This window comes from Myotis myotis, unplaced genomic scaffold (genome assembly GCF_014108235.1).
Source record: "Myotis myotis isolate mMyoMyo1 unplaced genomic scaffold, mMyoMyo1.p scaffold_m19_p_3, whole genome shotgun sequence".
NCBI classification, from domain to species: Eukaryota; Metazoa; Chordata; class Mammalia; order Chiroptera; family Vespertilionidae; genus Myotis; species Myotis myotis.
Genome location: NW_023416335.1, coordinates 57,525,049 through 57,550,144, shown reverse-complemented (window position 1 = coordinate 57,550,144; position 25,096 = coordinate 57,525,049). Strand labels below are relative to the sequence as shown.

General features: G+C 37.6%; 1 protein-coding gene across 16 annotated transcripts in view; it reads left to right on the top strand.

The window, feature by feature from the left end:
- Window positions 1-25,096, top strand: part of LMO7 (LIM domain 7) — a 211,847-nt gene that overhangs the window by 169,499 nt on the left and 17,252 nt on the right. For 9 of the 16 annotated variants that reach the window (XM_036300672.1, XM_036300673.1, XM_036300679.1 and 6 more), the window contains 10 exons: window positions 1,912-2,029; window positions 4,087-4,229; window positions 5,522-5,954; window positions 7,797-8,105; window positions 17,705-17,819; window positions 18,825-18,986; window positions 19,964-20,070; window positions 21,205-21,265; window positions 22,940-22,996; window positions 24,883-24,908. In XM_036300672.1, coding sequence (XP_036156565.1) covers window positions 1,912-2,029; window positions 4,087-4,229; window positions 5,522-5,954; window positions 7,797-8,105; window positions 17,705-17,819; window positions 18,825-18,986; window positions 19,964-20,070; window positions 21,205-21,265; window positions 22,940-22,996; window positions 24,883-24,908 — 1,531 coding nt within the window. Of the gene's footprint in view, window positions 1-1,911; window positions 2,030-4,086; window positions 4,230-5,521; window positions 5,955-7,796; window positions 8,106-17,704; window positions 17,820-18,824; window positions 18,987-19,882; window positions 20,071-21,204; window positions 21,266-22,939; window positions 22,997-23,145; window positions 23,188-24,870; window positions 24,909-25,096 lie in introns of all 16 variants that reach the window. The other 7 variants (XM_036300666.1, XM_036300676.1, XM_036300677.1 and 4 more) reach the window with 4 other exon arrangements.

Below are 25,096 nucleotides of genomic sequence, written 5' to 3'. Positions count from 1 at the left end.
CAGGAGATATGATAGCCTGGAGCAAGGAGGTGATGATGAGTGGTTGTATCCTAGATATATTTAGAAGATAGAGTGACAGGTTTTACTAAGGAGATCAGTGACAAGTATGAGAGAAAGAGAGGAGTCTGGGATGACTCCAAGAGTTTTGGCCTACAATCTGGAATGTTGTGTTGACTTTTATTGGGATGAGAAAGATGGGTTTTGAGCAGATAGTAGAATGAACAATCATGGTTTTTGGTCTGTGACAACTTTGAGTAACCTGTTAGACTTCCAAGTGGACATCGCTTACACCCATCTGGAGTTTAGTCTAGCAGGATTCCTGAGGACAGAGGGGCATTTGAAAAGGCATATATACTGGGGAAGGGCTTTTGAGTGGAGGGAACAGTTCAGGAAAGACCATCATGGAATCTGGAGACTGGGTGATAATTTAAGAAGCTTTTTAAAAAGTCTCGTTAAGAGTTGACTGTGCTCTGATCTAGGGTGTTGGCAATAGAAATGGAAAGAAAAAGACACTGAATAAGAGGACTTGATAACTAATTGAAAGTAAGGAGAAGGGAGAGGCAAAGGTGAAAAATGGTTCTTTGGTTTCAGATGTGAACGATTGGAGGGCAGGTAACACTACTAACAGCTATAGGAAGAAAAGCAGGGTTGTGGACAGAATTGAGTTTCGCTGCATTAACAATAACCATGTGTTTAGTGAGTTACTGTTTACAGAATCCTTTTTGATATTATTTCATTTGGTCCTTTTACAATTTAGATGGTTAGGGAATGTCCATGCAGAGATATTTATTTAATGAGCAATTAGAATTGAGTCTAAGGAGAGGACTAGTCCTTGTCTGTGGATTTGGGAGTCATTTATATAGATTATAATTGAATTCCTGAGCTAAGTAATGTGGTGATGGCAAGATCTAGGGGAAGGCAAAGTTTATGGGCCCAAGAAGGAGGTGCTGTGTTACTTAAATGAATAAAGGTGGAGTCAGTTACAATGAAATAAAATCAGTAGTGCCATATGAAAGATTTGTAGGAGAGAGCATTTTGGGCACCCCACCTTCAAAAGCTCTGTCTCTCTCTCTCTTCACTCATTCCTACCTGCTATTCAATATTAGACCTGACTCCACTCTTTTGCCCTCCTCAGTTTCACCATCTCTGGGGGCAGTTTACCCCAACTTTTTATGGGTGTATGTATGTAGCACACATGTGCCTTGTGTCCGACACCCAACTTTGTTCATTGGTTTCTACTCTAGATTGAGCTCTGTGAGAGCTAACTCTCAGTGCATCCTCATGGCAGGGGGCACCCATGGAAGACATGAGAGCTGCCTTAATAAAAAGAAAGTTATGGAGGCTATCTTATAACTGCGTATTAGAAACTACCTGTGGTGCCTTGAGAACAAGTCCAGTGCAGTGGTGGGCAGGTGGTATACAATCTTTGAGAAAAGGCAGCACACTTATTCATGCTATTGAACTTGAGGAGAAAATATCAGGTAATCATTAAATTATTTAATAAGTGTCCAGAAAAGGCAGCCAAACCTTAAAAGATTATCTTGGGGAGAGATAGAAAAATAAAGACAAATGATTCTAGTGACTAATAATAATTACTGTTTTTCTGAAACAATTCTTTTATGCAGAGACCACTCTAAATATGAGCATTGGATTTTTTTTTCAGACTTAGGAGGTTTCATTTAGCCATTTTGTGAAAGAATTCACACTTGAGTTGCATGCAAGGCTCTTGTTTCTGCGTTTTGGAAAAACACCATTTATCTCTGTAGTGCTATTTCTGTGATATTATCTCTAAAGCATCTAGGTAGTACGGCAGAAATTTAGATGGAATTTCCAAGTCTAAGCCCAACCTCCCAGTTTTAACTCTACATCCAGTCATGTGAACCTTGGTTACCGTGGGTATTTTTGTTATAGGAGCAAGTCCATGAGCGATGTCAGCGCCGAGGATGTTCAGAACTTGCGGCAGCTGCGTTACGAGGAGATGCAGAAGATGAAATCCCAATTAAAAGAGCAAGATCAGAAATGGCAGGATGTGAGTATGCTTTGTATTGGGAGATGGGAAGACTGGGCAGGTGTGTGGGTTTGACTTTTCTTTGCTTCCCTGCAAAGCAAGTCAGTGTACTCAAGAGGTGATTTTCCTTGCTATGAAAGAATTCAGGCCTGTAGAAAATGTGACCATCTTCCTTTAAGAAGATTTTTAAACCTTCTTGGTCCATTACTGTTGTATATTTTAAAGGCCATTGTGCAAAACACAACAGGCTGTTTATCTTCTAATATTCTCTGAATTCTCCTATAGGAGAAGGTCCTTCCTGGCAGTGTTGCTAACTTGTTGACGTGCGTTGGTAGTTGAATTCGGGTGGGACTGTATCTGATGCTTGTGAAAGGAAGAAGCTTTGCTCAGGGTCTGGGAAGCGGAGGGGCAGGGGCTCAGCAGAGTCTGGGCATCAGCGTGGGAGATGAACTGGTTCTTAGAGTTAGTAGAGGAGATTTAAGAAGAAATAGTTTGGTTGAAAATGTAATCATATAATCTGAATCAAAGTTAGGTGTTTTCACAGAACTGTCATAGTTTTGTTCCTACAGAAAGGAGCTTGGCCTATTTTGAAAGGGGTAATTGTTATAAACCAAAGCAGTGTATAAAAGTATGATAAGCTATAGAAAGCAAACCCAAAGATGTTTGAGGACATCTTTATGGTGATAGAGTTGAGTGGTAGCATGAACAAAAGGCCCAGAGAGAGTAAATCTTAATTTTTCAAAGGAATTAAGGTCTAATTCATGAAGGAGAAACCCCCTGCTGTGGCCACATTTCAAAATTCCAGTGCCTCTTTGAGTTGGGGGACTCAGTTTAATTGTCAGGAAACAGGAATTCAATGTCATTTTGCCAATATACAGGGCAACTGTTTGGGTGTGAAAATAGTAAGTATTGAGGAGTTATCAATTAAGTTAGGTGAGATAAAAATGCATGCTTGTGATCCTATAGGACGAAATGCACACTGCTTTTGTTCTTTCTGCAAATAGTTCATATAGGTTTCAGGCTGTTTTTAAAGCAGAGTAGCTTGGTGTGCTCCCAGAGGGTTTAAACCAAACTTAACGTTGCACATCCTAGGGGTGAGATTCCATTTAGTCTGAGAACTTGGAGAGGCTCTTACTTGGGCTGGAATGACTAGCAGGTCTTAGTATGGGACTTCTCTGTTTGGGAGACATAGAAAAGGTTGTACCATTGAAAATGCCTTGAACCCCTGGGTGTCAGAACCAGCTTAGACTTCCAGGGCTAATGTCAAGGTGAACTAGGTTGATTGTCCTGGGCTCACCTGGCTGGGAGAGACTTCCCTTCCTAGGAATATGGGAACAGGTGTCCCCTTGTTCTGTTTGATCTTCCTTATTGCCCTGTCCTTATGTAAAGTCTTTCCACTCTGAAGAAGTCAGTACTCGAGGCTGGCCTCCCCAGGAAAGCCTTTTGAAACCCCTGCCTGAGGGAGGCCATGCTCTCCTTTGCACCCTGACTCTCAGCAATCCTATCGCACTTATTGCTGAATTTTTATTTACATGCCTGTCTTCCCCTTCTAGGCTGAGAGTTCCTGGGAGGGGGGAGCACATCGGATTTATCTGTGTTTATTCACCCTTTGCCTCCAAGCAGGGACTGAGCTCAGGGCTCGTTCAATGGAAGACCCCGTGTGCACCCACGCTTAACCATTTAATAGTCATCTTCTTTTCCAGTTTTACTGGTGAAGACATGGCATTTCATACAGCAGCCAGATTCTTGGAGTGAGATGAAAATGAACTTGAAACAGTTCCTGCTCTTTCTGACCTGGCACCTAATTACAAGCATTTAGCATTCTTTGTGAAATGGGCAACGAGGCAGGAAAACAAAAATGGGGTCTATCTTATTAGGTCAGGTTTTTTAGGCAGACACATGAGATACAGACTTGGTACAGAAACGCTGGCTATAAAAAGCAAAATTAGGGCACCTTGGCATCAAGTGGGAGTGAATAGTTTCAGCGATGTAATGGGATCCGCTGGCACGCTCGCTCTGCTAGAAAGGGTGTGTAGCAATTCAGGTATGCCTGTGCTGATGTGATTTTCTTCTGTTAGGACCTTGCAAAATGGAAAGATCGTCGAAAAAGCTACACTTCAGACTTGCAGAAGAAAAAAGAAGAGAGGGAAGAAATTGAAAAGCAGGCGCTGGAGAAATCTGAGAAAAGCTCTAAGACGTTTAAGGAAATGCTGCAGGACAGGTAATAGGCTGGATAGATCTCCTGGTCAGAGAGACCAGGGTTAGAAATGGACATTTTGTGCATGTGCAGGGTGATTAAACTGTAACCAAATATGCAATGAAACGTTCAGCATTTTGCTTAGCCATGAAAAAGCAAAGTATTGCTATGATAAATAGTGGCTTGGATTGACAAAAGAAATTTGTACTAAATAGATGTACATTCTTTCTTCATTTTACATTGAATATTCATATGCAGAATTGGGTAGTGGTGGCTATATTTGGCACAGAAAAGGAACTATTTTTTCTCCTTTTAAAATGAATTTAGGAATGAAATGGTCAAATAAAACCAGCTCCCACACTCAACTAAATTGTATAAAATGTAACAGTTATTTTTCATGTTTCAGTGGTACAATTAACATTATATTTTAAAGGAAGACTATATAAAAAGAAATTGTGAGGGTTTATATTTTGCATTGAAACATAACAGAATAAAGGTCAGATTAAAATTTCCTGTTAGAGAAGTTACTCTGTGAAACCTTGGGATAGGTACAGCTCAGGGAAACGGCAAATATGCTTTAAGGATAACGTCAAAAAGGAAATGTGCTGTCAGGTGAAATTACACAAAGCTCCTTTATGCCCCAGAAGCCAACTGCAAACACAGTTTCATTCACTTAAATGCAACTGTCAGCTTCAGAGGCACTCCTTACTAAATGCTAGAGATGAGGCTGTTTCATCATTTTCTCCATACGTATGAATGGTGACTTTTAATCTGTAATAACTGTCTGTGCAAATTCTATGAAACTGGATGAAACTAGGTAATAACTTGAACTTAATGGAAGTCTGTGTCTTTTGCAGTCTTTTATTTTTACTAAATTATTGTAAATCATGTACAGGAAATACAGGGCTGACAAGGAATCTACATCTTTGGAGGGTTCAAATTGGTTGTCAGGCAGTTATATGTATAGTGTGTCAATTTTGGAAGAGTTATAAACTTGTGGATAAGTTTGGCGAATAATTCCAATTTAAATTTTCATTTCCTTATTTATCTTTACAACTTAAAAAAAATCTCTGTGAAATATTTGAGAGCCTCTCTGAAAAGTCGAGCTCTTATAATATTTCTTAGTGTGGCATAAAACAACTGCATGTATTTATCCTCATATTCTGTTAGTATTATATTGCACATTGTGTGAAGTTAGTATTATATTGCACATTATTCCCAGCTCATTTTGTATGCTAATTACCAAAATAAGATCTGTCTCCCAACCTTCGAATGCCAAATGCATAACTTTGCGGCTATGGTGTGTTTCTGCTAAGGGAATCCCGAAACGAGACGTCTACAATTACATCGAGGAGTAGAATATATTCTTCTGATGATGTGTTGAATGAAGACAAGCTTCCCCTGACACTAACTATGTCAGAAGCAAGTCACCAGGGTGAGAGAGTAGAAGAGAAAGGAACAACTTTTCCTACAGAAATTCCTAAACAAGATTCTACAACTGTTGTGAAAAGAGAGGACACTCTACCAGCTGAAATTCGGCTTCCCTCTAAAAGCCCCACGGAAGAACAACGCCCAGCCTCTTTGTCTTCCCAGCGTTCACTGACTACACAAATGGAGTCGACTCGAGTTTCAGCTTCTCTCCCCAGAAGTTACCAGAAAACTGATACAGCTAGGTTGACATCTGTGGTTACACCGAGACCTTTTGGCTCTCACTCAAGGGGAATCTCATCGCTCCCAAGATCCTACACGGTAAAAACGTGTTCTCAGTTCATATACTCTATTCTCATGAGCAAACTGTTGGTGTACTTGTGCAGAAGTTTGAGTTATGTATATTTAATATGTAAAATGTACATAACATATATAATGCAATTTTTATTTTAGCCAATGTAGATCCCATAGATATTTAATGCTACTTAATGCTTAAAATATAGCAATGATGCAGAATTGATTAAGTTTTAAATTCAATGAAAAAAAAAAAAGAAAAGAGAACTGATACATTTTGAAGAATGAATAAGCTACATTCTAAGGCAGAGAATTTATTTTTTAACATCAAATTTTCTCAGGTATAGCTTTTGTAAAGTATTAGATTGAACTATATGAAGTTGCCAGTTGTCAGTTCTTTTAGACTTACAAAACAGCAGTTTCATATGGTTTGACTTAAATATTTTCAGTTCTTATGTACAAATGTTTATTTTCCCCCATTTTCTACTTCATTAGAACTTGATATGTTTGAGTGTAGTTATTAAAATGTATCTCATGTTCAAAAATTGCATATTTACTTCTATTAGTATTTTTAAAAACATGGTATCATTTGCCCTGAGAATAAAGCAGTATCACAAACTTGAAAGTAGGTTTACTAAGTTTCCTTATGTAAAAGGAAGCAATACACTTCTTACTATCAATATTCAAGTTTCTTTTTTCTCTGCCAACGTGGAATCTTAAAATCTAAAAGAGAAAAAACATGATTTAAAAAAAAATTGAAGTGAGGAAAACTTGTCTAAATAGCCAGGAAGAACTCCTGATCATTATCTTAAATTGACAACATAAAAATTAAATTTATGTGACAGACATTTTTATCATAGTCAAGAGATAATTTATAGACTTGGAAAGATATTAGTAGAATGTATTATAAATATAGGGTCAATATCCCTAAGGTTTAAAATGGCCCTACAGGTTGGTAGGGAAAAGATAAACCAGTAGGAAAATGGGTATAGAAATGAATAGTCAGTTCAAGAGAGAGGGGATTTAAATGGCTGATAACATAAAGGACCCAGGTACATGTTCAACCTCATTAGAACAAGCATGAGGGGTACAACTTTTCATCCATCAGATTCAGAATGTCTAGTGTTGTCAAGGATACAGAAAAACAAACATTCTTTTTCAAAAAATATATTCTTATTGATTTTTAGAGGGAAAGGGTGGGAGAGGGAGAAGGGAGGGTTAGAAACATTGATGAGAGAGAAACATCAATCTGCTACTTCCTGCACACCACCCCTGGGGATCAAGTCCAAACCCCAGGCATGTGTCCTGACTGGGAATCGAACCAGTGAACTCCTGGTGCATGGGTTGATGCTAAACCACTGAATCATACTGGCCAGGTGAAACAGACGTTTTTATACATTGCTTTGGGTGTGCTTTGCTATAATTTTTAAAAGATATTATATATAATTTATATTTATATATAAATATCCGTTGGTCTAGCAAGTCCACTTTTGGAAATCCGTGCTATAAAAATATTCTGATTATAAAGATATATGGGTATCTGTTGCAATGTTTTTGGAAGTTACAGAAAACTTTGAACAGCACTGAATGCATGTCACATAAATAAATTGTAGAGACCCATACTATAGAGTATTCAACAGTTAATAAGAGTAGAGTTCTATCTACTGACCTGGACTAATGTAAATGAGCAAAGCAAGTTTCAGAGGTCTGTTTATAATATAAACACTTATAAAAACACCCCCTCCTCCTCCTACGCTGGTATGAAAGAATGTGCTCCGAGCTTTTAGTAATTTTTACTAAAATATTACTGTACACATTTCAAAACAGAAATCTAACAATACCAAGTTTAAAATGATGTTTCCTATTTAGATGGATGACGTTTGGAAGTATAATGGAGATGTAGAAGGCGTTAAGAGAACTCAGTACAGTTCGGTCAGCACCTCTGTGCAAAAATCTGACCCAAGCCAGCTGGCTTCCAGTGACTTTGGTGAAAAAGAGGCAGTGACATCAGGAGAGGGTGTGATGAGGTTGCCCTCTCCTACACCCCCCTTCTCATCTCTCTCCCAGGACTGGGCTGCCACTTCTAATGCTACCTGGTCTTCAGCATCTGGCCCCAATTCAATGTCTGAAGTTGGAGAAGGGAGAAGCTCACCACAGACAGAGGTGTCACGATCAAAGGTGAGTTTGGGAAGGCGTTTAATCATCCAGGCTCAGAAACACAAGTATTTAAACTGGAACCCATACCTCTAGCCCATGTTTCTAGGCGTTGTAATCGGTTACGTGGGCTGATAATGTGGAATGTGAGATTGCATTTATTTTGAGCAGATCTGGGAGGAAGTAGGTCTCTTTCAACTCTGAGTTTATGGATTCAGATGACCCTGTGACTTGGGTGTATTGAGACCATTGGCCAGTCTCCTTGGGGTTTATCTGGGTGTTAGTTCTACCGCCCATTTCAGCAGCTGCTGCCTTTACGCTGCACAGCAGTCCTGGATTCAGGTGCAGGACTCACTCAGGAAGCTTTAGATGCAGGTCTAAGAGATAAATGGATAATAAAGGCCCCTTTTCAGGGACATTAACTGACCTCAAGGAGAAATTGGTGCACACGAGAGGTACGGGCCTCTAGGGACATGGCATTTCTTCCTCTATCATATTAACCTTCTAGTGACTTTCAATGCTCATTTATACTTTAGAAAGTCTAGAATTTTGAACCACTCACTGTCTTCTAATGGTAATATTGAGGTTTAGTTATAGTATGACAATTGTGTTCCTTAACATTTGGAATCCAAACAAATATACCATCAGGTGAAGAATGACAGAAGGTATTTGTAGTTTTTCCTTCTTCAAATCCCCAAAGATGACAACAGAATTATTAAATAATGACTGTTCTTTTAGTATGTTTTACATGCAGGCTATATAGCTGTTGGTTGTCTGGATCAAGCTTTTCTCTTTTAGAAAAAAAACCCTTTGGAAGCTCTTTAATATATTAATCTCTTTGCATGGAGGAGCTTTTGTGGTTCTTTAGCTTAGTGTAGATTTCTCTGGTTCCTTCCTATTTGTCTTCCAAGGTACAACATGAAGTATACAACTTGGCCTAAGTTATATTCATGAAGTGACTTCATGTGAAATAATTCGAAATAGCATATTTACTTGGTATATTGGATTTTTATTAGTTCTATAAAGTTTTACAGCTTTAAGCTTTTTCTTCTGGTTATAAAGTACTATGTAGTTGCATAAATTTGGAAATGCAGGAAAGTAATTCCATCATTAATGGGTAACCTTTGCTAGTATTTAGGTATATTTCTTTCAGCTTTTCCCATGCATATTTACAAACCTATATCTAAAAGAAATTTTTGCAGCTTGCCAAAATCATTACTTGTAAGTTACTTTTATAACTTTTTATTTTTATTTTCTATTACTTTTTAAAATTTTATTTTTCAATTACAGTTTACATTTAATGAAATTTTGTATCAGTTTCAGGTGTTTAACTTCATTTTTAAAGAATTGGAAATATTAATTAGCATTATGAGTTTCAGATGAGAACAATAGCCTATGTTATACTTGGGGAACATAAGGTACTAGTGGATGAATAATAGAAACAGCAGCCAGGTATCTTTTGTTTTATGGACTTGCATGTAAGCCTCCCCCTTTCAAACAGCAAATCCAAACAAGCAGCCTGATTAGTGTGTTGGCGCTAGGTGCACCCAACTCCCTCAGGGTGACAGTTGACTAGCTGCATCCACGGATTAAGAAAAAGAGGCTAAGTGTGGTGAGTGGGTGTGTCCAGGTTAGTGCAAGTCAGAGGAACCTGAATTAACATGGCATGGTGTCAGGTTTCACCCTTAATGGGTTTAGGCTTCTTTGTCACCAAACTTGAAATGATCTTCTCCCAAGCAAAATTAGGCTTCATTTAACAAGTGGGACCATTAGAATTCTTGAACATAGGTATGTGTCATATGGCCACTTGCCCATCACCAAGATGCCTGGTGTGTCACTTCTGCGCTCTGAGGAAAGTAGCTTATGTAGCATCCCCCCGCCCTTGTCACTGAAAAGGGGCTCACTGCCTTGGGGAAAACACTGTGAAAGCCTAAAACAGTTGGTCATTAATATGTCAAGGCATATGGAACACTCCTCCAAACTCTTGGCCAAACTATAATTCCAGAAGTTCAGAGAATGGAAAAATAAAAGCATAGTGTGTGGCTGAACTTGATATCTTGGTAGTTTTATAACTGTTCTTCGGGCCTTCATTCTCGTTCTTTACTTGCACTTTTGCTAGTAATGTTCTTTTCTTTCTTCCTCCAAAATCTTCCTTGATGTAATATTTTTCTCTCCCTGCTTCAGTGGAAGTTCAGGCTTGTCCCCATTAATGCAGATGCTTTGTAAATAGTCATGTGTGTTTGTGCATTCCACAGAAGCTGGCATCGGAGGCACCTGTGTGGTGCCAGGTTGGACTAATCTCTCAGCTGCAAAGCCTCAGTGATCTGTGCAGTGAGTTTGGGGCATTCAGGGGAGTATTGAGGTCCCTCGTCACTGATCTCAAACTCCTTTAGTACTGCAGTTAGCAGCTGTTTATTGAGGGATTACCATGTGCCAACCCCAGGTGTCTCAGGGCATTATCTTAGTTAGTCCTCAGTGACCTTGGGATCACTCCTTTATAGTTGTGGAAATTGAGGCACGGAGTGAGCATAGTACTTGCCCAAGGCCGTGCAAGGTACTGAGTGGTGGCGTCAGGATTTGAACCCAGGCAGTCTGACTCAAGCTACCTACCTACACCACACTATGTTGTGGGAAAGAGAAAGGAAGTAGGTGACCTAACCAAATGAGACTGCTTCCTTTTTCTTGAACACATCAAATATTTGTTTTTGTCGTCACCTCATTTGAAATTGTTTATTTCACCCATTTCTGTCTTTTAAAGAAGTCCTCCTGTTCTTTTCAGCCCAGGAGGGTCATTTCCTTTGTGAATACAAATATCTTCTTCCCCAAGTTGGAATTGAATTTTCCACCCTTGAAAGCTTCATCTGCTGAATTCTTCCTGTTCCATGCGTTCACTGTGTCTCGTCACTGGTATTCTTTATACCCTCCACAGCCTTTGCACAGAGTTGGAAGTGTTTATTGACTTGATTTGCATTTATGGCCCCGATTACTAGACTGAAGTATAAACTTGATCCAGCAGGTAACTTAGGTCCTTATAGGATCTTTAATGTGGAAATTTTAAGATTAATGGGTGTTTTAGGAACATAAGCACTGTGATATTGCATAGAACTATTTTAAGGAAATGAAGTCTGGGGCAGAAACTGGTTAGGAACCTATCACAGAATTGTGGGTTTATGCCATAAAAAAGGAAAGGCATAATGAAGGGAAGAAATTAATATGACCTCATTTCCTGCCTACAGGGGTTTCTTTCCTTTCTCCTTGGCTGAGCTCTGGGGTTTTAGTCCTCTCTGTTCCTTTTCTCCCTATTTCTCTTTTTGTGTTGCTCCGTCGCCTGCTTCCATTGCCAGTCCAGGCTGCTGGGACAATTCTGGGGGTGACCCTGAGCAAGGGGAGAGAGTCCTTCATCCTCTTCAAACCTCCCACAGATGTGGCTTTCATTTTCCCCCCCAAATTGGTGTTACCTACACGTTTTCACGTTATTTTGTCCAGTCAGAGCCCTGAATTCTCAAATCCCATCCAAGCCCACATTTTGGAATCTGTTCCCCAGATTTTTTTTTTTTTTTTAAAACAGTACCCAGATGTAGGATGATAGGTATGGAATGAAAGGAGATTTAAAAAAAAAAAATTATTGATTTTTTGCAGAGAGGAAGGGAGAGAGATAGAGAGTTAGAAATGTTGATGAGAGAGAAACATCAATCAGCTGCCTCCTGCACACCCCCTACTGGGGATGTGCCTGCAACCAAGGTACATGCCCTTGACCAAAATCGAACCCAGGACCTTTGAGTCTGCAGGCCGACGCTCTGTCCACTGAGCCAAACCAGTTAGGGCAGGAAGGAAGCTTTTTTTTTTTTTTTTTTTAAATATTTTTTTTTTTATTGATTTTACAGAGAGGAAGGGAGAGAGATAGAGAGTTAGAAACATCGATGAGAGAAACATCAATCAGCTGCCTCCTGCACACTCCCCACTGGGGATGTGCCCGCAACCCAGGTACATGCCCTTGACCGGAATCGAACCTAGGACCTTTCAGTCCGCAAGCCGACGCTCTATCCACTGAGCCAAACCAGTTTCGGCAGGAAGGAAGCTTTTTACATGTCCATTTCCTTACCCCCGAGCCTATTAAATGCCCCTTTTAATAACACCCAGGGCTTCTCTTATCACAGCTTCTACCATGCATTTTATTTGCTTGTCACCTTCACTAGAGCTGACTTTGTGTGAAGGCAGGAAACAAGCCGGTCTTGCTCGCTATTACCACAGTGCCTGGATCTGTATTTGCTGATTGCTGATTGAGTGCTGTTGGCTTCATAGCTATGTTTGTGAATGTTAAATAGGATTTTCTCTAATTGCTTAACCAGCATATATGTAATGGATAACATTGTTTCCATGGGAAAAAGAAGGTAATTACTAGGCATCAACCACCTGCCTTGGCACCTTTTAAATGTTTCATTTGTTCCTCTCAATAACCTTGCAAAGTAGGTGGTATCATCCACATTATTACCAGTGAAATTCTTGAGATTTGAAAGTTATATTCATGCTCCAGGCCAGCTAAATGATCAGACCACAATTATGATTTCCCTGACCTTAATGTTTATGAAATATGACAGGCTCAAATTTGAGAACTGCCTTAAGGAAAAACACCAAATGTTCACTTATTTTAACTTTGCCCTGTCTTTACAATTTTGGAGCCCACAGGGACGGAAATACCTTCTGGTTTATAAAGATAAAATAGTTCTTAAGATTGTTTTGAGAAAGGTATATATGTATCAGAGCTGAATTATTTCTGAATTGTAGGGTTTAAAATCTACCCAGTAGAGTCCAGTGATGGCGAACCTAGGACACGCGTGTCAGAGGTGACACGCAAACTCATTTTTTTGGTTGATTTTTCTTTGTTAAATGGCATTTAAATATATAAAATAAATATCAAAAATATAAGTCTTTGTTTTACTATGGTTGCAAATATCAAAAAATTTCTATATGTGACACGGCACCAGAGTTAAGTTAGGGTTTTTCAAAATGCTGACACGCCAAGCTCAAAAGGTTCGCCATCACTGCAGTAGACAGTAAGGAGCTATGCGCATTTAAATAAGGTGTAATATAATGATTGCCATGTTCTTTACTCAAGTTCTGGCAGCTGTGTGGAAGATGGGGAAAAGTAAACTGGAGGCCTATTGGGAGGCGACCACAGTAGTGTAGAGGGGACACCAAACTAAGACGATAACCTGAAGGAAGACGGAAGGACGGGGTGGCTCCAGGTGGAATTATGGATTGTGGACTTGACCACACTATTAAATGCATGTGTGTGTGGTGGACAGTGCAGGTGAGGATCATTGTGTGGAGTTGGGACGGGGGGCAGTTAGGAGAAGAAAAGGGGAAGAGCCCCAGAAAGAAGCTGGTGTTTCTAACATAGGCATCTGGTTGGATAGTGATGTAATTAACCAATATATAAAAAACAAGAGGTGGAGGAGCAGGTGAGGGGAGGAAGATAATGAATGCAGTTTTAGATATGTTGGGTTTAGTTAGTTGCTGAAGATACAGCAGTGAAGGCGGTTTCTCTGGAAAGCCTGTAGTCACAAAGATGGGGGACTACGGAGGGAACAACAAAATGAAAATGGAAAGAACAACAACACTAATGAAACTGATGTGTCCAGAGAGATGGAGGAGAAAGGCAAGAGAAAGTGAAATAATGGATGACTTGGAAGACTATTTCCTAGAAGCAAAAATAGTTGTTGGTGTCCAGCAGTGTGGCTCAGAGGTTGAGCATTGAACCATGAACCAGGAGTCAGGGTTTGATTCCCAGTCAGGGCACATGCTCAGGTTGTGGGCTTGATCCCCAGTGTGGGGCGTGTAGGAGATAAGCTTGGAAAGGGTTGAGTAAGTGGCAGAGCTGGAAATGCCCTGAGTCTTTGGAATGGGGAAGTGGAGGAAGGAGGTATACAGTCTCGTTGGTGAAGGAGGCTAGTCCAGTGCCGGATCAGAGCCATGATTTGAAGGCTCACCTTAGACCCTGGAAAAAAAAGACACGCAAATGCCATGTGTACAGAAACCCAAGATTATTGATGTCCTCTGGCATTTCTCACTTTATAGTCTGAATCTACTTTTAGTGTTTAATTTTATCAACTTAAGTAGGCTTCCCTTAAGTAAACATTTATCTAATTGGAAAAGTTGGGGAGAATAACTCTCGTTATTTTGTAAGATTGACCCTGTTTTTCATTAATTCCCATCTGTGGTGATATATGAGAATCTTAGTTCACTAGATCTCATAAAAATAAATATTATTATTACTACTCCAGATCATCATGTTTTTGTTTAAAAATCACAGTTTTCAGTATATATTTCTGTTCAAATTATACCTGATTTGAAGGAAATTATTTTCATTTTTAAGTGCTGATATGTTAGTAACTATATTTTACCGTTCTTGGCATAGAGTACTTAAACTACTTGGGATAGTAGTTTGTCAGCCATCAAGAATTTAGATTTCCCCCCATAATTTATATTCATAGTTCCATCCAGTTCACAAGGTAATTCTCCATTATCTTCTGAAGCATGGATCCTTTGTAGAATACTCATGTGACATGCATCATGCAGAGAAAAACATGGAAGTAGAAATTCTAAGTGAAATCATTGCTGAATAGTTTATGCTTGACTATAATTATAGCTTTATTGCCCTGTAAGAAGTCTCAGGGATAACCTAATTTAATAACCTTGACCCCCACAGAGCTGCTTGAGGGATTGCCATGAGGAGGCCATGCAGGTAGGGCTCTGAGGCCCCTAACCTGAAACTATAGCCACCCACCTTAATCCTTTCTATATATTGCTTTCGGAGGGACATGCTATGCATCAGGATTTCACTTGAAAATAGGGTTTTAAAAAACAAAAACTTGAAAGTCAATGTATTTGTGAGAGAGAAGGTTCTGTCAGGCGCAGTGACATGCCTGAGGTCACCTGGTTATTGACAGAATGGACTGTAGTTGTCCAGGTGGTTCGTTCTTCTTCTTTGCCTGTGTACAGTCCCAAGGATCCACACACAACAGTCTGTCAGGCTGTAGCCACAGTGGGGCTGTCCTCTGTTAACTTCCAGGGAGGTGGTTATCTGCCCTTTTGTTGAATATGTTCAAGTAGAGATTTATTTCCAAGGTAAGAGCAGCCCTTTGTGAGATAATTCTTCTAGTCTAATATAATTGGGAGACTTCGGTCTGTGGCTTAAACTTGTTCACTTTTATCCTATATTTGCCAGAAAATGATAATATTCACTTGCTGTCTCCCACAAAGTGTTCTTTATGTAGTTTGAGACTATTTATTAAGTCTCCATCCTGTCTTTTATTCTTCATGATAAAAACCTCAGTTAGTGCCTTGAATATCTAACCTATCATTTGCCTCTCTGCCCTTATATAGCAATAGAGTCTGCATTTTAATTGGGTTTAAGTTGGAATTTGGGAGGGTAAGAATGGTGAAGATGACCAATTATTTTTGTTGAGTCATCTCTAAGTGTATGGTGGTTTTAGTTAAGGAGTAGAACTAACCAGTAATTTTGTCTATTCATAGCAGAGTTTTATTCTGGGGATTGGTGTTTAGGCTGATTATTAATGAGTGTTCTCACTAGCTGCATCAGAGTTCCCATATTTGAACTGCTTTACAAGCTTTCTGATGAAATCTTTTTATGTTATTGGTGACAAACTTTTTCTTAAAAAATCCCGTACCCACTGTTGAAGAGTCAGTAATTATTTCTCAAGAGCAAGAGCCATGCCTAATCCATCTGTATTTCCCAGCATGCTAAGCACTGTGTCATATACAGAATAAGATGTACAATAATGAATGTTGAGCAAATGAATAAGTGAGTATTGTTATAGCACCTAACTTTTGTGCCCATATTACATAATTTGCTCTCAATCCTTTATTTACTGTCTTCCTTCTAATTCTTAGATAATGAGAAATTTTTTCTCAGATATTGTCACTTGGATTTTAAACCTGTTTTAGAGGTTAAAAAATTAAACATAAGGCTTTAGGAATTGCTCAGTAGGGCCTAAGTTTCAGTTTAACTGCCAAATTATAATGGAGAAGTTGTAGGTATTTTTCTGAAAAATACAGTGGCTTTAAGAATATATATCTATCTATATATCTTAAACTCTTAAGTCTAAGTTCTTTATGATTATGAATCAAAGAACTAAAACACTAGTCTGGAAAACTCATTATGCTAAACTTCATGTCTGCTGTGTACCCAAAACAAAGCATGCAAATGATGAAGTATAGTTAAATTTCCACAGGCATAGGATACTGTAAAACTTAAAATGTTTGTTTTAGAAGATGGCTTTAAGAAAGTCTGTGCAACTTAGAATTTGTTGCTGTGTAGTATAATGATGGACACAGAAATAAAATTCTGTCTATTGTCGAAGTGGCTATTGAGCTAATGTCACTTCAAGGAAGTGGTGGCCTACAGCTTAGGGTGTCTCAATAGGGGGTGTTTTGGCATCTTACTGCTGGTTCCTCAGAGATCACATAGTTCAGCATCTTGCAGCTGTCTAGCAGCTCTGTCTTCATGTGGCAGTGGGGCAAGCAGAAATGCCCTGCCAAATTTCAAATGCTCTTTAGGGGTGGTACCTGTCCTAGATAAGCATGCTGCTGGTCGCTGAATGATGTGTCTGTGAACCCCTTGAAATGATTCAGCTAAATTCAGTGTTGGAAGTTTTTTTTTTATAAGCATAATGACATTTTCAAAATAAATTATTTACATATTTGTTTGCATTTTCAAAACTGACATTTTATTGAATTTGACATAACACTGTAAATTTAATGTGTACAACATGTTAATTTGATACATTTATATCTGTATAAATGTAGTGTTAATTAGCACCTCTATCACATTACATAATTACTCTTTCTCTTTAGAGGTTAGAATCATTAAGTTCTATTCTCTAACAGGTGTGATGATTTTAATACAATATGTTGTCTATGCTCACTTTACTGTGCATTATATCCCTAGGGCTTATTAACGACTTTGTGTAAGTGCATACCCTTAACGACATCTGTCCTATCCTTCCCAACCCATCTCCTGATAAACACCATTTTCTATTTTTACAAGTTGGGCGTTTTTATATTTCACACATACATGGTATCATACAGTACTTGTCTTTCTCTGCATGACTTATCTCACTTAGCACCGTACACTCAGGTTCATTCATCCATGTTGTTGCAAATGGCAGAATGTTCCTTTTCTCAGGACTTAAGAATATTCCATTACACACACACACACACACACACACACACACACACACACACACACATTTTCTCACTCAACTGCATTCCTGGGTATAAACAAATAGTCTTTACATTAGACCCAATTATATGGTGAGCAAAAGCATAAGCTTTACCAATGGCCAACTGATTTATTATATTAATGTGAAGAAAAACATCTGTTGATATAAATTTCCCCTAATTTAGAAGAAAAATAATAAACTTGGTAATATTTATATAAATGAAGGTTTTTCTAAACCCAGGAAAAAGAATGAAGCTCCCAGTTGATCATGAAATAATTGAAGTGTCCCTTGCCTGCAGCCTCCCTTCTTTCATGGATAGACTTTCCTCCACGTGGGTGCCAGGGACACCTGATCACACCGTTTCATGTTTGTTTTCAGGATCAGTTCAGTGATATGAGAATCAGCATAAACCAGACGCCTGGAAACGGCCTTGACTTTGGGTTTACAGTAAAATGGGATATTTCCGGGATCTTCATAGCATCAGTGGAAGCAGGTAATTTATAGATTTTGCTTTACTGAAATTTCTTCTCCTTTGCTACCCTATGTTGTCCCCGCAACCCCCAGACATTGGTTTATTTGATACAGGAGAGCACACATGTGGAAAATGCAGCAGTAAAGTGAGAAGATACATCCTCTTCCCTGAGACTGATAGTTGAGTTACAAACTACATGTTGTTTGTTCTCCTTACCTAACTAATTATAGTTTTGAAGAGTCTTATTTTTGTGACTTTTACAGAATTTATTTGTCAAAATGTTAGGCTTAATATTTGAAAATGCTAATAGAACCCAATCATCTGTGTATGTGGTAGATCTCTCTGTGCTATATAATTAAATGGTGTTTTCTGAGAGTCCTAATACAACTAGGGCCTATGGAGACCTCAGGATGCTCTGGGACTTTTACAAAAGGATTGCCCCACCCCCACCCAGGACTATGCCAAGTCAAGCCCTGAACTCTTACCACAGGGCCTAAAAATAAAAAGGAAACTATGGTATTTAAGAGGAGTTCCTCATTTGCATATTTTAACTACATAAAATTGCATGCTAAATTGCTTTTCCTTTGAAAGTTCTAGACTTCTCCAATGAGATAATGGTAAGTAGTAATTTTAATCAGTTTTAAGTGGCCCTCTTTTCTTCTGTTCCAAAATACATATGGATTTGGAAGCTCAACTGAAATGCAGTTTATTACACATTTAAAATAAACATTTTCTCTTTTCTTAGGAGGTTAATAAAATTTTTTTTTGAACAGATGCACTTATCATTTGTCCTTTAAATGTTAATGAAGATGACATATACTATATAATAAAATATGCCTCTGGTGCTTTGTGTATTGTTGATACTCAAATGTTTGATAACTAAGAAATTTTGTGACTCCTTTTCACCTAAAAAATTATGAGAAATGGTTAGTTGAGGTTAAAAAGTCATTTATTCTTTAATTTAAATAATCAATGACTGTAGGACCTGTTTATTTTTAAATTGGTTGTTTATTTTGCTCTATTTAGGTAGCCCAGCAGAATTTTCTCAGCTACAGGTAGATGATGAAATTATTGCCATCAACAATACCAAGTTTTCATATAAGGACACAAAAGAGTGGGAAGAAGCCATGGCTCATGCTCAAGAAACTGGAAACCTAGTAATGGATATTAGGCGGTATGGAAAGTCTGGTGAGTTGGTTTATCATCGTGTCTGGCTTTTTAAATTGGGAACTGGTCTTTGGCAAGGGGTTATAACAACTTGCTTCAATAACAATTTTTTCTTTTAGTTTTTTGAATTTTTTGCTTAAAGATTTTTTTTGGTTATGTCAAGACGAATCATGAGTAATACTTCCTTGAATAGTCCGTCTGAAAACTTTTCACTAGCAAATTTACTGAATTCTACATTATTTAGTGACTGACTTATATGCTTGGCTGACTTTGAATGCATGTATCAACTGAAGATTATTGTTTTTTAAAAATTCGTTCAAATATCTCTCTCATGTTTTTTGAAGGCTATTGTAATTGTATCTGCATTGGGGAGTATGTTGAGTATTAAGAATTAGACTACAACTCGACTTTCTCTACAGCACCAAAACTGTAACCGGTGTAAGAGAGAACATGGTAGGCCATATTGCTGTTGTTCATTCTCAGGAAACCTTCAAAATACATTCCATTATTACATTTCTTATTTATAGAGTGAAATGGGGATGGCCTTTCATTCTCAAGAAACTTTCAAACTACACTTCATTACTGTGTTTCTTAGTTACAGAAGTTAGATGGGAATGGACATTCAACCACCACAGACCTACCATCTGTTGATATAAAAAAACTAATTTCCAATCCTGGTTTACAGAAAGATTCAGCAAATTTGCTAGTCTTTTCCATTATTAACATGATCTAACCCTTGTGTTTTCGGAAGGTGGTCTCTTGGTAACAATCCTTAAACTTTTCATTTCTTTTACACACTGCCTGATTTGTTTGTCTTTCTTGTGTATGTGCATATTGTATGTGTGCATTCAGTAACTTTGTTCTTTCCACTTCAACATTTATGTGTACTCATTTCTTGATCTTCACGTGCCAATCAGATTGGGGCAAAGACCAGCCTTCCCTGCCATTTATACGGCATAAAACCCTCAATCTCACCAGTATGGCTACCAAAATTATAGGTTCACCTGAAACAAAGTGGATTGATGCAACTTCTGGAATTTACAACTCAGACAGATCTTCAAGTCTATCAATAATGACTGATTTCTCAGAAAGCCTTCAGAATTCTGTAAGTATTTTGAGGAGGAATATTTGTTTAGAGCAAAGCAACTGTAGGAAATGTGTGTTGGGGGAGAAGAATTTATTTTGTCTGAACAATTCTGATGCTACTTTAAAAACCACATAATTAAATAAGATCATTTATAGTAATGAGAGTAAAATGTATTTTTAAACATCATGAGCATTACTCATTGATAATTAGAGTAATAATGAGTTATATAATGGTAAAATCAAAAGATCCCATACTGGTGTTTTGCAGGTGTTTCTTACCAATCTTTCATCATTATACCCATTTCTCAGATCTTTGTGAATGTGAAGTATTAATTATGTAAAATTATATACTATGGCTTTTCTATGCTTTCTTTGGTCTTTACTGGTAAAATAAGTATAGTAATTGTGTGCAATTTAAAACCCCATGAAGCATTTTTAATCTTGAGTAGGTGAATTTGGTGGGTAGATTTATGTATGTGGTTAAAAGATACCCTGTTACATTAATTGATTATTTATAATGTAGAAAGTTTTCTAAGTATCAGAGGAATACTTAGATTTAAACTTTCAAATAAATGTGTATATTGACTCCCTAGATATATTATTGTTATCCTATGATACCCTCTTTTATCTAATAAGGAGGTCCTGCTACATTGTGTAAGACAAGTATAAATGTTAGAGAATCCTATATAACTATGTTGCTTACTCATAAATACAAGCCAAATGGACTAATCATTATTTGTTTCTTAGAAAATTAATGACTGATTGAACTTAAAGGCATCCATGCTTGCAGCTGGTCATTAATCCTTCCACAAATTTTAAAGAGTAAAAAAAAAGTAACTATTACAGTGGAGCCTTGACTTACGAGTGTCCCGACTAACGAGTTTTTTGAGATACCAGCTGTCTCTCCTCCGAGTTTTTGCATTGAGTTGATAGAGTAATTTGAGTTAACGAGCTCCTTAAGGAGCTCGGTCTAGGAACGAATTAAACTCGTAAGTCAAGGCCCCACTGTATATGTAAAAGGGTGTAAAGAATACATTAATATCCTCAACAATTCATTTGACTAAAAGATATTTGCATTAACAGCAAATGCATTATTTAAGCCCAAAGTCCAGTTGGAGAGAATGTTGTTAACTGGCATTTGTATTCCTTCCAGAATACCGAGTCCAAGGAAATCAATGGGATTCGTGATGAAAGCAGTACTTTTGAATTAAAAGGTAAACATCACCATTATAACTTACATTTATAGTGTAAGAAAAGTCATAGCACCGCAGTTCTGTTAATATAAACATTAATACCTGTGAGTGAAAGAAAAACTGATCCACTGCAAGTTGAAACTAAAAGGTTAGCACCCAGATCGGATTGCAGCCATGTGGAAGGGCTCTCTCTGGGCTCCTGTGTAGAATGGTGCAGGCACGGCAAACAAAGCTTTGGCAGCATGTCCAGGAGCTTTGAGTGCCTGTGTGCCTGAGCCAATGAAGAAAGACTGGTTTTGCCCAGGCCATCAGCCTTCTTGCTATGGGATGCTGCCAAAGGGAATCTTGGTTAAATACAAAATAATGAATGAGGTTTCCTTTCTCCCTTTAGTGTTGTGAAAGGGACAAGCTTGGAGGCGGCTAGTATTAATAGGGAAATGCCAAGGGCAATAACAGTTGTTAGCAAAACTACCCATTTGTAATAAAAAAGCAGGCATAGTATCGAGGATAATTTTGCTTTATGGAGTTATCATTCACTTCCTCCTTCTGTTGGCTTATAAATAATTTAGCTACCACATGTTTCCATAGGCATACAAAAGAAATAGGCTGGGAAAGCGACCCACAGAAGATGCAATTTCTTTTAACATGAAACTAGACTGCTAGGAATCGGCCTGGGTTTTCTCAGCAGGCTGGTGGCTTTGAATCTGCATTTGCCAGTTCATAGTCCAATGTCAAAGCCAAACTAAGTTTATAAATTTCCCTCTCTTTATACTTAGTTTCTGACCATCAGAAGTGACTATGTTTTGTTTGATACTGCATTCTTTATCAAAGGAGTTTTTAAAGCATGGCTTATTTTTCTTCATGATCTTAAATATAAGACATCCGGGTCCTGTTCTGCCAGTGACTCAGGCAAAGCAAACTGATAAGACACTTAACTCCTTAGTGACTGTGGCACTACACAGGTCTGTCATTTCAGTTTTTTCTTTAGATAAGTAAACAACAATGAGTATCAAGTAATAACTGCATTTATATTTTATGAATATATTGAAGTATGATAATCATTTGCCATAATCTCACGAGAGACCCATAGGAGAAGTCAGAATTTTTTCTTTTTCTTTCTATTTGACAGGACTCCATTTGTTTTACTTAAAGTTGGAGGCTGAAAGATCTTGAAAATGAGGGCAAAGTATTCTAGTTAGAAGAATGATTTAGGTTTAGCACTTGCTTTTATTTTCTCTTTCTCTGGTTATTATTTATTTTCTTGTCCTCTTCCCCATTATTCTTGAGTTTCTATTTTACTCACCTGTATTGTGAAGACTCTTAGTTACAAACAATTTTCCTTGTACTAGAAGAGATTTTTTACTGACCTAAGCAAAAATATTTAATTTCTACTTTCCTAAAGCTGTTTTGACTTTTGTGAAATTAGACTGCTTATCTGCTAAAATTTATTAATCAAAATATTAGTTCCTTTTACTAATTTGAATATAGCATAGACTACTAAAAATATGTATGTCTCTGTGCATTGAAATAATACATATCTTCTGTGGCTATCAGTTTTGTCATTTTTATTATTAAAAAATAATATTGCTATAGATGAGAAATATATATATAGCAAGTATCATTTAGTTTTCCAGTGGTGAGAAATTAAAGTGAATGACATCTTATTGATTTTTTTTTTTTGTATTTTTCAACTAGCATCTGAACCTATTTCTTTGAAAAACTTAAAAAGGCGATCACAATTTTTTGAACAAGGTAAACCACCAAGCTAACAATTCATGCATTTTCATGGAATTGTTCCCACCCTCCACCTTTCCTGATGGTCTGTGGTGCTGGGCACTGAGCCTCTTCGGTTTGGCTGTCATCGTGACCAACGACATAACCCATTTCCATTCTTTCCCTAGGGTCATCAGGCTTTTCTTACAGCTCATGGGTCTACCTCTGTGGTAATGGGTCTTTGCGTGTCCTTTGCACCTCTGAAGTTTCTTTTTTCTTTTTTAATTAAAAAATTGAGATGCTATTAAACACACACTTTTTTCCCCACTGGGTGACAGTAAGAAATGAGGCATTTCATGTAAGCCTTACTACTTCCTACAAATTGCATAATCTAGATTACACCAACATATCATTGGCTAACTTTCTAAAGACCTCTGCTTTTTGGTTCTGGAAAATGTTCCCAATAAAAAAGCAGAGTTGTTTATTATTATTGGGATGGCGGTTTTGGAGTATTGATAGTACTGCTCTGTTGACTTAGAAGTAAATTAAAAGTAAATAAATTTTGGTGACATTTGTGAACAAGTGAATTTTGAGGTTCTCTGTGTTGGTGTAGTTGGGCAATGCTCCCTTACGATGTGCTATGCATGTGGCATCTTCTTCCCTCTCACGTTTGCCTGATGCTCTGTCTCATGAATGCAGTTTGAGCTCTGTGATTCACTGTCAAGAACTTAAAAGTAATATCCAAACATTTGAGATGCAATGGCACGGTCAGTGGGGAGTGTGCTGTTGGTGTCTAAAATGTTATGGTTTCTTACTTTTAAGATTATCAAAGATTTACAAACTTGCCTTGTAACACGATGTTTACTGGACTTTTATATTTTGTCAATCTCCTAGTAGTCTTCCTTTGTTAAATTACGGTCTCTTGACCACACATAGAAATAGTTCACCAGCTATGCATGTGCAAGGTTTACTTGTGTCAGTATTCTTAGTGGTTTCGATATATTTTTGTTAAACTTCTGTTTCTCCCTGGTAATTTAATTGATGCAGTATGATACTTCTAGCTCAGATTGACTAAAATAAAGCAAATCTTTTTCTCCTTTATCGTAATTTTTACTCACTTTTCTTCAGCAGGCTATTTTAGGGAAGAATATTTTCCTAAGTCTCAAAACAGTTTTCTTAAAAATATAATTGTGTAAGTGAATAATTTATTTGACAGCTGAGGTTTCAGGAAAATTTAAAGGTACTATATGATACATATTTTATGAAATATGCTTACTTGTTTGTATTCATTGTACTACAGACAGACACACACTTATGTAGACCCCCCTAAGACTAAATAGAGTAACACTGTGAAAAAGTAAAAGAATAACACTATGCCATACATATGAAGTTTGAATATTTATGTTTCAAATAATAGTAGAGGAAAAAGAAAGGTTTCTTGAACATGTTTGATGTGATGGCTTATTTAAGAAAATTAGCTTAGAGTTCTCACATTATAATTGAATAGTGACAAGTAAAAATTAGATTTGGTAGATATTGTAACATTTGAAATTCTTTTTTTTAAGTAGGCCAAACTATGAGATAGCATCCCAGTCTATTAATAAACAAACCCTCTAACTTATTCATAAATACACCATTGATCCAGCGCTTGTACCTAGAATTGGTTGTACTCTTATTACCCATGGTTGACCCTTTCTTCTTTCCTTTTTCTTTTAAACTGACTTTGAATTTGGAAGATGGATAACAAACAGATGGAATTTAAGAGGAAAAGAAGGATTTACTCCTGTTGTTTAAAAAAAATGATGTCACTTAGTATACTGGCATAGAAACAGCTAGTGACATAACTCTCTGAAAGAAATTATTTCGTAGAAATGAAAAGTCTTATACTGTGTTTTTTTCTTCCTTACCCACATGCTGCCATACAGGAAGCTCTGATTCTGTGGTTCCTGATGTAAGTAGCATTCACTTGTTTTTGGAATAAATAAGGTGACCCAGTCTCTTTAAGTTGAAGCGACCTATTTTGAAATATAAAGCCAAATGTCCTTTAGTATAACTTAGACACAGGGTGACATGAATAACTTATGTATGCAAATATGCTTCCATAGGTGACTTAATGATGTAACATATTCTTTGCTTGCA